The following is a 12,195-nucleotide window of genomic DNA, read 5'->3' as shown; positions in this document are numbered from 1 at the left end:
ATTGTATGTTTATGCGATGTGATGAACATTGTCATGGAGTGCAGTGCCAAATGTAATCATCCCTATACCGCTAACCAGCTTAGTCATCTGATCTTGAGCAAATCGCTTCTCATCTTTGGCTCTCAATTCTCCATCTATGTATTGAGAGGAAATCATTTTTAGTTTTTTTATATTTTCTTCCAGTTTTGAATTCTGTGATAACTTTGGTAGCTAATATCCCTATTTTTAAAATGTGGGTCTAAAGATTAATGAAAACCTTTACTGTGGCTTTCTAAAAATTTGCACCAAACTCCTGTTCATATTCTTTTTTTTTTTTTTTTTTTTTTTTGAGACAGGGTCTTGCCTTGTCACCCAGGCTGGAACACAGTGGCAGTTTCAGCTCGCTGCAACCTTCTCCTCCTGGGTTCAAGCAATTCTCCTGCCTCAGCCTTCCAAGTAGTTGGGACTACAGTTGGGCACCATCATGCCCGCCTAATTTTTGTATTTTAGTAGAGATGCAATTTCGGCCTGTTGGCCAGGCTGGTCTTGAACTCTTTTCTTGCTTTTAAAACTTATCTCAATGTAGCCTTTTATGTGACCCGAGAGTGAAGTATTATGAAGCACTTGCTAAGTGCCTAGTAAATTGTGGGTTGATCCAGAGTTGTGAACACCACTGGTTTCCCCATGATGGTATTGGCATAAAATTGTAGTGAATTATTTTTTAAGAAATATCTGAATGACAGATGAGATTGTTTAAGGAAAATTTTTGGAAGTGCCTTTTAGTATTCTAATTAGATCTCTCACCTTGATTTCAGAGAACTACCATGAAGAAAGAAGCCTTGTTAAAACTGAATAGTTCTAAAATAGTTTTAATTTAAATAGTTCTAAAATCCTTTCAGAAATTTTGAGTAAATTACTACCCAGTTAATTTTTTTATAAATAGGTAATTTTATAGAGTGAAGGGTACAGATCTTAATATAGTTTGATGAATTTTAGCAAATGTTTATAAATGTAACTCACAGCCTAATCAAGATTTAGAACATTTCTATTATTCTAGAAAGTAACCTGATGCCACTTTCCAGTGAATCCCCACTGTGTGGCCACCTCCTCATCCCTGCTCACCAGAGGCGATCACTGTTCTGACTTCAGTCATTATAGATTAGTTTGGCCTGTTTTTAAACTTCATATACATTGATTCATATAGTACATAATCTTTTGTGTAAGGCTTCTTTCACCCAAACATCAGGAAAATGTTTATGAGATTTATTCATTTATGTGCTATATGTGCCCTTAGTTTATTCCTTTTTATTGCTGAGTAGTATTCCATTGTTTAAATATACCACTATTTGTTTATGCATTCTTCTGTCATCTGATCCAGATTGTGGATATCCTTGATGAAGCTTCTATGAATATTCTTGCACGAGTATTTTGGGGACATATGTTTTCATTTCTTTTGGGTAAATACTCAAAAGGAGAATGCTGGTTTAACTTCTTAAGAGACTACTAATTTTCCAAAGTGGTTGTACCATTTTATGCTGCCACCAACAATATGTGAGTTTTCCATTTGCTCTGTGTCTTGTAGTTATTTAGAGTTGTCAGTCTTCAATTTTGGCCATTTTAATGGGTATGAAATGGCATCATGCATAGTTTTGATTTACATTTTTCTGATGACTAAATGATCTTGAGCACCTTTTCATGGGCTTATTAGCCATTCATACATCTTTTGTGAAGTGTCTGTTCAGTGTTTTACCCATTTGTAAATTGGTGGTCTTTTATTATTGAGTTGTAGAAGCTCTTTCTACTTCAAATACAAGTCCATTGTCAGTGTCATAGGTGTGTTCCTCAGAAAACTGGCTCTGAGAAGGAGATGTGCATGCAGGAACTTTGTGGGAGAGTGCTCTTAGGAATAGCTTGTAAGAGAATGAGCAGGATTAAGTGAAGTTGAAATGTAATTCCGTTAAATAGAGGCCTCAACTCACCCTGCAGCAGGCTCTGAAGCTGGATGGCACTTCAGAATTATCCTGACTTGAGGCAAGGGTGTCAGGCTTTTTACCTCCTTCCACACAGCCCCATTGGGCTAGTTATTGGATATGGGCTGCCCTGGGGGAGGGGTTATAACTTCAGGCTAGTCATTTGTCTTTGGCTCAGAGGGACAGACTCAGTCCTGAGCCGTCATCATTAGGTAGCACTCCCAGGAGCTGGGAAACAGGTGTCTCTGACCTGAAGGGGTGTAGACAGTGTTACCCCAGCATTCACCACATATGCATGTATTTTCACTACAGATAGCTGTATTGTGAACATTTTCTTTCACTATGTATCTTGTCTGTTTTTATTTTTTCTTGTTTGAGACAGGGTCTCCCTCTCCGTTGCCCAACTGGAGTGCAGTGATGTGATCTCAGCTCACTGCAACCTACACCTCCCAAGTTTAAGCAGTTCACCTGCCCCAGTCTCCCAAGTACCTGGGACTACAGGCATGTGCCACCACACCCGGCTAAATTTTGTATTTTTAATAGAGATGGGGTTTCACCATATTGGCCAGGCTGGTCTCGAACTCCTGAACTCAAGTGATCTGCCCACGTCAGCCTCCCAAAGTGTTGGGATTACAGGTGTGAGCCATCGTGCCCGGCCTGATCATTTTTTTAATGGATCAGCAAATGTTTTAAATTTTGATGTTGTATTTTTTTCTTTTATGGTTTATGTTTTTCCCATCCTTGCTAAGAAATCTTTGCCAATCCCAAGATTTCAAAGACATTGCCTACATCTTCTTCTAGGAGCTTTTGAGTTTTAGGTCTTATATTTGGTATATAAAACACAAACAATTAATATTTGTGTATGATGTAAGCTACCACCCAAATGACTCTTGAGAGCAGTCAGCTCTTTCTCTTTTAAGTACATCACCTTCATCCTTTCTCATTTTCCCTTAATTTGCAAAGCAGGGGTATCTCTCATTTCTGTTTCCCAGAGTAGAGTATACTTAATGCTGACAGGACAGTTTTCTTCCTTAACAATCTGTCCATTAATTTGAATTATGGAATTATGAAACCAAATTCCTGAAAGGAAATAGTATACTCAGTTCAATTTTCCCCTAATTTTTGTGCTTCCTTAGAATAATACTTTAGATTTATGAATTTTTTTTAAAAAAAATAAGGGCGATTTTTATGAAGTCAGTCGTTTGAGAGAATGATAAACAGACTCATTAGTTACTATGTTACCTTCTACACAAAATAGAGCTGGTTTTTCATTCTACCTGCTCCGACAGTTTCTTTCAAATGAATGTTGTGATTAGCAGTGTTTGGGGAGTTTAGTATATTGGAAAAGACAAAGAAGCTTAGAATAGGTCAGTGTTAAATAGCGAAATAGGTGAGTCCTGACGCCTGTAAAAAATATAATAAAGTATAAAATAGTAACACCAGTTGTTTGGCGTCATTTTTCCAAAATACTTCAATTACTTTCTTCTCTTGCCTCTTGTATCTTTATAAGACATGTAGAAATATTTTATAGAGGAAAAGTTGAGGTACTGAGTCATTAACTGGAATACTCTCAGTTTATAAGTACCTAATAGCCATTTTGAAGTATAAGGGTTGACCTGGCTGTGTACTGGGGATCAGGGGATTCTCCTCTTGCTATATAGCAAGTATTAGTTGGTGTTGACACTGCAGCTTTATTTCCCCCTTTTTCAGTAGACACATAGATCCCTTTCCTCCCCTCCAAACAAGGAGGGGGTAATGTTTCAACCAGCCTTTTAGCTAAGAAACCATTTTCCCATAGAGATAATATTTATAAAAGCTAGTTAGACCCCAGTCTCTCAGTCAGAAGTTCAGTAGTGTATCTGAGATATTGTAGCTGCTATTTTTGTTAACCAGGAAACAAACAGATGAAGTACGTGATATACCATTAAATTATTGAAACTTTTTCATAAACAACATACATAATTATTCCCTTGTGGTTTTGTTTTCAAAAATGGGGTCTCTTTATGTTGATCAGGCTCAAGTATAATTCAGCAAGATCATAGCTCCCTACAGCCTCAGCCTCCCAGTGTCTGGGACAACAGGTGTGTACTGCCATGCTCAGCTTCTCGTAGTTTTTATTATTTTTTGTTTTTTAAAAAACAGTTCTTGTTATGTTGCCCAGGCTGGAGTGCAGTCAGTGGCTATTCACAGATGTGATTGTAGCACACTACAGCCTTGAACTCCTGGGTTTAAGTGATCTTCTGCTTCTACCATCTGAGCAGCTGGAACAGGTGCATACCACTGTGCCTGGCTCCCCTTGTAGTTTTGTTTTTTGTTTTGTTTTTTTAAGACAGAGTTGCTCTGTCGCACAGGCTGCAGTGCAGCAGCACGACCTCGGCTTACTGCAACATCTGCCACCTGGTTTCAAGTGATTCTCCTTTCTCAGCCTCCCAAGCAGCTGGGATTACAGGTGTGCGTCACCACGCCCAGCTAATTTTTGTAGTTTTAGCAGAGATGGGGTTTTTCCATGTTGGCCAGTCTGGTCTCGAGCTCCTGACCTCAAGTGATCCACCCGCCTAATTATAGTTCTTAAGATCATTTTTCATACTTCCAAGATCCCAGGAAGTCATATTATGGTATTCTGCTGTTTCAAGAAGCTTTGAAATCTAATCTTTTGTATGACAGGAGGGAGTCTCTCAAACTCGGGTAAAAAGAAAACAATTAAAATTAAGTTGGATTAAAACCATAGAATAATTTTAGCATTAATGTCTAAATACATTTTTTTCATCATATGAGTAATACATGTTTATTGTAGATAAATTATAAATGTTTTATGTTATATGTTTATTGCAATTATTTATACATTTTAAGTAAAAATGTGTTAATGTTTAATGTAATGTGTTCTACTTATGTATAAATATTTTTTATAAATATGAGGTTATCATTACATGTTGGTTGCCTTTCCTGACTTCCTATATCCATGAACAGACTTATATCGTAATTTTTAATAGCTGAGTGATGTGGTACTCTGATGAAGTTTATAGTTTATTTAGCCAGTCTCCTTTATTGGACATTTATTTTTAGGTTTGCATTCGTAAAAAGTACAATGGTCATCTTTGCACAATTCTTTCTTAGGGTGAATTCCTAGAAGTAAAATTTCTGTATTAAAGAGTTTGCATTTTTGAGGCTTTAAATCGAAATGCCAAATTGTGGTCCAGATAGGTTGTAGCAATTCACATTCTAGTGTTAAAGTGTACGTGTTCTCCCTATCATGGATAGCAGATGTTTTCTTAACTGTTAACTTGGTCATTTAAAAAATTTCATCTCAGCCAGGCGTGGTGGCCCATGCCTGATCCCAGCACTTTGGGAGGCTGAGGCAGGTGGGTCATGAAGTCAGGAGGTCAGGACCAGCCTGGCCAACATGGTGAAACCCTCTCTGTACCCAAAATACAAAAATTAGCCAGGTGTGCTGGCAGGCGCCTGTAATCCCAGCTACTTGGGAGGCTGAGACAGAGAATTGCTTGAACCCAGGAAGCAGAGGTTGCAGTGAGCCAAGATCATGCCACTGCACTCCAGCCTGGGCAACAGAGCAAGACTCTGTCTCAAAAAAAAAAAAAATCATTTAGCTGGGTGTGGTGGCTCACGCTTGTAATCCTAGCACTTTGGGAGACCAAGGCAGGCCAATCACCTGAGATCAAGAGTTTGAGACCAGCCTGGCCAACATGGTGAAACCCCGTCTCTACTCAAAATACAAAAATTAGCCAGATGTGGTGGTATGTGCCTGTAATTCCAGCTACACAGGGGCTGAGGCAGGAAAATCACTGGAACCCTGGAGGTGAAGGTTGCAGTGAGCCAAGACACCTCACTGCACTCCAGCCTGGGCGACAGAGCAAGACTGTCTCAAAAAAAAACAGAAAAACAAAAAAAACCAAAAAAACCAAAAACCTCTTTGTTTTAATTGGCATTATTCATGAAATTGATCATTTTTCATCTTTACTGTCTACCGTAGATGTTGGTCTCACGAATGAGCAGCTCACAGTCTTGATTACAGGTACTTCAGAAACTTTTTCCCATTCATTAATCAAAGTTTACAATGATTTCTTTTGTTTTCTGCCCAGGAGCGACTGAAGCTGGTGACTGTTTTGGGTGCTGGACTTCTCTGTGGAACTGCTCTGGCGGTCATCGTGCCTGAAGGAGTACATGCCCTTTATGAAGACATTCTTGAGGGTGAGAAAGAGAAGAGCCTTATTTGAGATATGTTATTGACTTGGAGGGGCAGGATGAAGCTTAGTCGTATATTTTCTGAGCACAGTTCATGTTTACCGTAAATTCTACCCTGAGAAGAATTGTTGAGAGATATCTTGCTGTCTTTGATATTGAACACGTCCTTAGCAGTTTGTGAATTGAATGGCCCAATTCATGAATACCACTTAATGTTTATTTGCCATAGTGCATGAATATGAGTCATTTTAAGTTATGACAGTTCTTTTTTAATGCTTACTCAAACACTTCCCAAATCCCACATGATAGTGGTTGCATTTTTTTTATTTAAAAAACATATAGATATAAATATTTAAGGACGCTTTACAGTAAACTTTATAGATAATTGGTGAGGACCCATGCAGTAAAAGATACCTGTAACTGAAAAATTAAAGAAGCCTTTCCTGACCTTAATAGCAACAAGCAGAGGGAACAGTATAGTTATGTGTGAGTAAATGCTTGGTGGTCAGCTTGGTTCACTCACCAGCAAAGTAATTTGGTCCTTCACACAGCCGAGAAGCATACTTGATTCACATTTGCGACTCAGCAAAATCAGATTACATTCATGACTACATTGTCATGGAACTTCACAGTTACCTGTGAAAGATTGACACCACAGCTGTTAAATCTGTGAGCTGAATCCTCAAGTACCAAGAGTTTACCAGATGTTAAGAATAATATAAAGAAGTAGGCACTTCCAAATTTCTTACAAGATACAATATAATATATACTTTTTCAGATCTTGGTAGAGGAAAATAACTGTGTCCTTTATCCAGAATGATGATGCTCTTAGGCCTGGGGTTTGATGGGTGAAATGTTGTGGCAGATATAAATAAGGATTGCAAGATAGGACAGGGGCTGAGGAGTGGTCAGCTGTATTGGGGAGCCTTAAAGCAGTGGTCTCTACTTTTTTATGGTCATACATCCTACGGGGTGGGGGAATGGTTTACATGCACTATTGCACTGATTTAATGTGTACATTATAAAATACACTCCAAAAATAGGAATATTTTTGAGACCTGAGATTTAAATATACATAGAAGATCTGTATTTTCTTTCATATCCTAGTGAGCCATCTTGAATTTTTCTGAGATGTGATTCCACTATAGAAATCACTATCCTAATATTTGGCTTTTTATGGGTGGCAGTTGTTTTCTAAACTTGTGTGATAATGATTTCCTTATCATTTCTTCGAGGAAGAGGTGCATTTTAAAAGTGTAATTTACTGACCACCAGCCTAGATTCCTTAATCAATCTCCAGGGAAGGATCCTGGGATATCTATTTTTAACAAATTGTCTACGATTTTTATGGAACAAGTTTTGGAAACACTAGAGTAAAGAAGTGCTTCAAGTATAGTTTCTTTGTGTTATTTTTCATATCAATTTGAGATATAATTCATATACCATGTTTCAGGTATAGTTGGTTTTTTTTTTTTTTTTTTTTTGGTATGGTTTTTTATTTGTTTTGAGACAGAGTCTCACTCTGTTGCCCAGGCTATAGTCCGGTTTTGCAATCACAGCTCACTGAAGCCTCAACTCTCTTGGGTTCAAGCCATCCTCCCACCTCAGCCTCCTGAGTAGCTGGAACTGTAGATGCACACTACTATGCCTGGCTAATTTTTAATTTTTTTTGTAGAGATAGAGTCTCGCTCTGTTGCCTAGGCTGGTCACCAACTCCGGGACTCAAGCAGTCCTCCCAGCTTGGCCTCCCAAAGTGCTGGGATTACAGGTGTGAGCCACCACCCTCAGGCCAGTTATAGTTTAAGACTAAAATCTTTCCTCCGTTCCCAACCCCTGGCAAACCACTGATCTCTACTCTGTCTGTATAGTTTTGCCTTTTCAGAATGTTGTATAAATGGAATCATGTAATCTTTGGGTCTGGCTTCTTATTTAGCATAATGCATTCGAATCTCAGTATATGCAGGGAAAATGTGTATTGTGGAAAAACTATGCATAGATTTCAAAAACCTTAAAATAAGCTTGCACTGACTTGTTATAACATCTAGTTAGAGGCACTAAAAAGGTTAAGACAAGGAAGAGAGCCTGTATTGGAGTAACATGAATTCTGCTAAGATTGAAACAAGAACAAACATCAAATTTGTGGGGAAGGTTGGGTGCAAGAATGGAAAAATAATTGATGGTTTACAAAAAGTTTATGGGGACAGTGTTCCAAAGAATTCAGCAGTTTACAAATGGATAACTTGTTTTAAGAAGGGACAAGATGATGTTGAAAATGACCAGCCACATCTATTTTCACAGATTAATTTTGTTCATACCGTAAATAAAGAAGACAAAATTAACAGCATAAAAAATAATCAACCCCATAGCCCTCTACATTGGTTCAGCTTACACAATTCGACTGAAAATTTTAAGTTGAACAAACTTTCCACTCGATAGATGTCAAAACTGTTGTGCCCAGATCAGCTGCAGACAAGAGCAGAGCTCTGAATGGAAATGGGATCCAAGTGGGATCAAGATCCTGGAGCATTTTTTCAAAGAATTGTAGCACAGGATGAATCATGGCTTTACGGATATGATTCTGAAGGCAAAGCACATTCAAAGCAATGGCTACCGAACAGTGGAAGTGTCAGTCAAAGCAAAGTGGGTCAGTCAAGAGCAAAGGTCACTGACAAGTGTTTGGGGATGTGCAAGGCATTTTGCTTGTTGATTTTCTAGAGTGCCAATGAACCATAACATCTGCATATTATGAGCGGGTTTTTAGAAAGTTAGCCAAAGCATTAGCAGAAAAATGCCCAGGAATGCTTCATCAGAGAGTCCTCCACCGTGACAATGTTCCTGTTCATTGCTCTCATCAGACAAGGGCAATTTTGCGAGATTTTCAATGGGAAGATTTTAGGCATCTGCATTAAAGTCCTGATTTGACTCCTTCCAACTTCTTTTTGTTTCCTAATCTTAAAATCTACAAAGGGCACCGATTTTTCTTCAGTTAATAATGTAAAAATGACTGCATTGATTGACATGGTTAAATTTCCGGGACCCTTAGGTTTTTAGAGGTGAACTAAAAAGCTGGTATCATTGTTTACAAAAGTGTCTCTCACTTGATAGAGCTTATGTTGAGAAATAAAGGTTATATTTTTTAATTTTTTTAATCTTTTAATTCAATTTTTCAACAAGATTTTTGAAGTCCCCTCATATTGTTCTGTATATCAATAATTTGTACCTTTTCTTCTGAGTAATATTTCATTGTTTGGATGAACCATATTTGTCTATTCCTTCACCAGTTGGAAGACATTTATGGGTGGTTTCTGATTTCAGTGACTATGAATAAAGTCACTATGAATATACAGGTTTTTGTATGAACGTGAGTTTTTATTTTTCTTGCAAAAATACTTACAAGTGCCAGCCTGGGCAACATGGCAAAACCCTATACCTACAAAAAATTAGCCACACGTGGTACTGCATACCTGTAGTCCCAGCTACTTAGGAGACTGAGGTGGGAGGATTGCTTGAGCCTGGGAGACGGAGGTTGCAGTAAGCTAAGATTGTGCCGCTGCACTCCAGCCTTGGTGACAGAGCCATAACCTGTCTCAAAAAAAAAAACAAAAAACCTACAGGTAGGATTGCTGGGTCACATGACAAATATATGTTTAATTTCATAGGAAACTGACAAACTCTTTCTAAAGTTGCTGTAATATTTTGCATTCTCATCAATAATAGATGAAAGTTCAAGTTCTCCCCTTCCTTGTCAATACTTGGTATTGTCTGTTTTGTTTTAGTTTTTTATTTTAGCCATTCTAATAGCAACGTAGTGATATCTTAGTGTGGTTTTAATTTGCATTTCCCTGTGACTAATGATGCTGAACATCTTGTCATATGCTTAATTGCCATTGTTATAGCTTCTGTGGTGATATCAAGCATTTTGCTCATTTTAAAAATTGAGTTTTCTTATTATTGAGTTTTGAGAGTCCTTTGTGTATTCTAGATACAAGTCCTTTATCAGATACATGTTCTGCAAATATTTTCTCCTAGTTGGTGGTTTATCTTTTCATTCTCTTAACAGTATCTTTTAGAGAACGGTTTTTAATTCTGATGAAGTCCAATTTTTCAGTTATTTCTTTTGAGATTGTGCTTTTGGTATCATATCTAAAAACCCCTTGCTGAGCCCACATTCACAAAGATATTCTCTTTCATTTTCCTTTAGAATTTTTATAATTTTCGATTTGACATTTAGTTCTATGATCTATTTTGATATAATTTTGAATGTAGGTGAAAGTTCATTTTTTTGGCATATGGATTGATGTTCAGTAGTTCCAACATCATTTGTTGAAAAAAAAATCATTTCTCTATTGAATTGTCTTTGCACTTTTGTCAAAAATCAATTAACTGTATTTGCGTTGGTTTATGTCTGGATTCTCTATTCTGTTTTATTGATTTGTTTGTTTACCCTTTGCAGTACTACATTGTCTTGATGACTGTAGCTTCATAGCAAATCTTGAAATCAAGTAGTGTAGTCCTTTATTTATTTATTTATTTATTTTTTTTTTTGAGACAGGGTCTCACTCTTTCACCTAGGCTGGAGTGTGTAGAGGCATGATGATAGCCCACTGTAACCTCAAACTCCTGTGCTCAAACGATCCTCCCACCTCAGCCTCTCCAGCAGCTAGGACAACAGGTGCACGCCACCATGCCTGGCTTATTATTTAAACTTTTTGTAGAGACAGTCTCACTCTGTTGCCCAGGTCTTGAACTCCTAACCCTAAGCGATCCTCCCACCTTGGCTGGGATTATAGGCATGAGCCACCCCACCCAGCCCACTTTGTTCTTATTTTTCAAAATTGTTTTGGCTTCCCATAAAATTGTTTGCCATTACATAAAAATTTTTAGATCAGCTTGTCATATATCTACAGAATAAATCATGCTGGCATTCTAACTGAGATTAAGTTGAATCCATAAATTTGGGAGATAATAGACACCTTAAGAATATTGTATTTTCCAATCCATGAGCCCAGTCTCTCCATTTATTTAGATTTTTGATTTATTTCATCAGTGTTGTAATTTTAGCTTATAGAGCTGCAGATATTTTATTGATTTATGTCTAAATATTTCAAGTTTTTAAAAATTGTAAATAATACTTTCAAAATGCTTTCAATTTCTAGTATTCTAATATGTTGAAAGTTCTAGTATAATAAATTTCATTATGCATAGGTGCTTTTTTATAGATTTCTTGGGATTTGCTACATAAATATTTATGTCATCTGCGAATAGGGACAGCTAAACCTTTTCCTTTCCTATCTGCCTTTTTTTCCCTTCCTTGTTGCCCTAACTAGACTATCCATTCTGAGACTGATTAGGAATGAAAATGAGCATTCTTGCCTTACTTACATTCAGTCTTTCACCATTAGATATGAGGTTAGATACAGGTTTTTTATGGATTCCCTTTATCTCTTTTTTTCCCAACTTTTATTTTAGATTCAGGGGGTACATGTCCAGGTTTGTTACCTGGCTGTATTTCATGATGCTGAGGATAGGGGTACAATGATCTCATCACCCAGGTACTGAGCATACCAATAGTTTTTCACCTTTTACCTTCCTTCTTTCCTCCCCCTCTAGTAGTCCCCAGTTTCTATTATTGCCATCTTTATGTCCATGGGCACCTGATGTTTCGCTCCCACTTAGAAGTGAGAACATGTGGTGTTTGGTTTTCTGTTCCTGCCTTAATTTACTTGGGATAATAGCCTCCAGCTTCATCTACCTCGCTGCAAAGGACATGATTTCATTCTTTATATGGCTGAATGGTATTCCGTGGTGTATATGTACCACATTTTCTTTATCCAGTCTATCGTTGATGGGCAACTAGGTTGATTCTATGTCTTTGCTATCGAGAACAGTACTGTGAAGAGCATAAGAGTACATGTTTCTTTTTGGTACAGTGATTTGTTTTCTTTTGGATATATACTCAGTAATGGGATTGCAGGCTTGAATGTTAGCTCTGTTTTAAATTCTTTGAGAAATCTCCAAAACTGCTTTCCATAGTGACTGAACTAAT

At 37.5% G+C, this 12,195-nt stretch overlaps 1 protein-coding gene across 6 annotated transcripts in view; it reads left to right on the top strand.

The window, feature by feature from the left end:
- The window catches only part of SLC39A9 (solute carrier family 39 member 9), a 53,759-nt gene that overhangs the window by 17,182 nt on the left and 24,382 nt on the right, over positions 1–12,195 (top strand). For 5 of the 6 annotated variants that reach the window (XM_032245800.1, XM_032245803.1, XM_032245799.1 and 2 more), the window contains exon 2: positions 6,047–6,155. In XM_032245800.1, coding sequence (XP_032101691.1) covers positions 6,047–6,155 — 109 coding nt within the window. Of the gene's footprint in view, positions 1–6,046; positions 6,156–6,177; positions 6,876–12,195 lie in introns of those variants that run through there. The other variant, XM_032245804.1, reaches the window with a different exon arrangement.

Source organism: Sapajus apella, unplaced genomic scaffold (assembly GCF_009761245.1).
Source record: "Sapajus apella isolate SASKATOON/1434 unplaced genomic scaffold, GSC_monkey_1.0 scaffold59, whole genome shotgun sequence".
NCBI classification, from domain to species: domain Eukaryota; kingdom Metazoa; phylum Chordata; class Mammalia; order Primates; family Cebidae; genus Sapajus; species Sapajus apella.
Note: the sequence above shows the minus strand (reverse complement) of the source record. Positions and strands in the feature narration are given on the sequence as shown.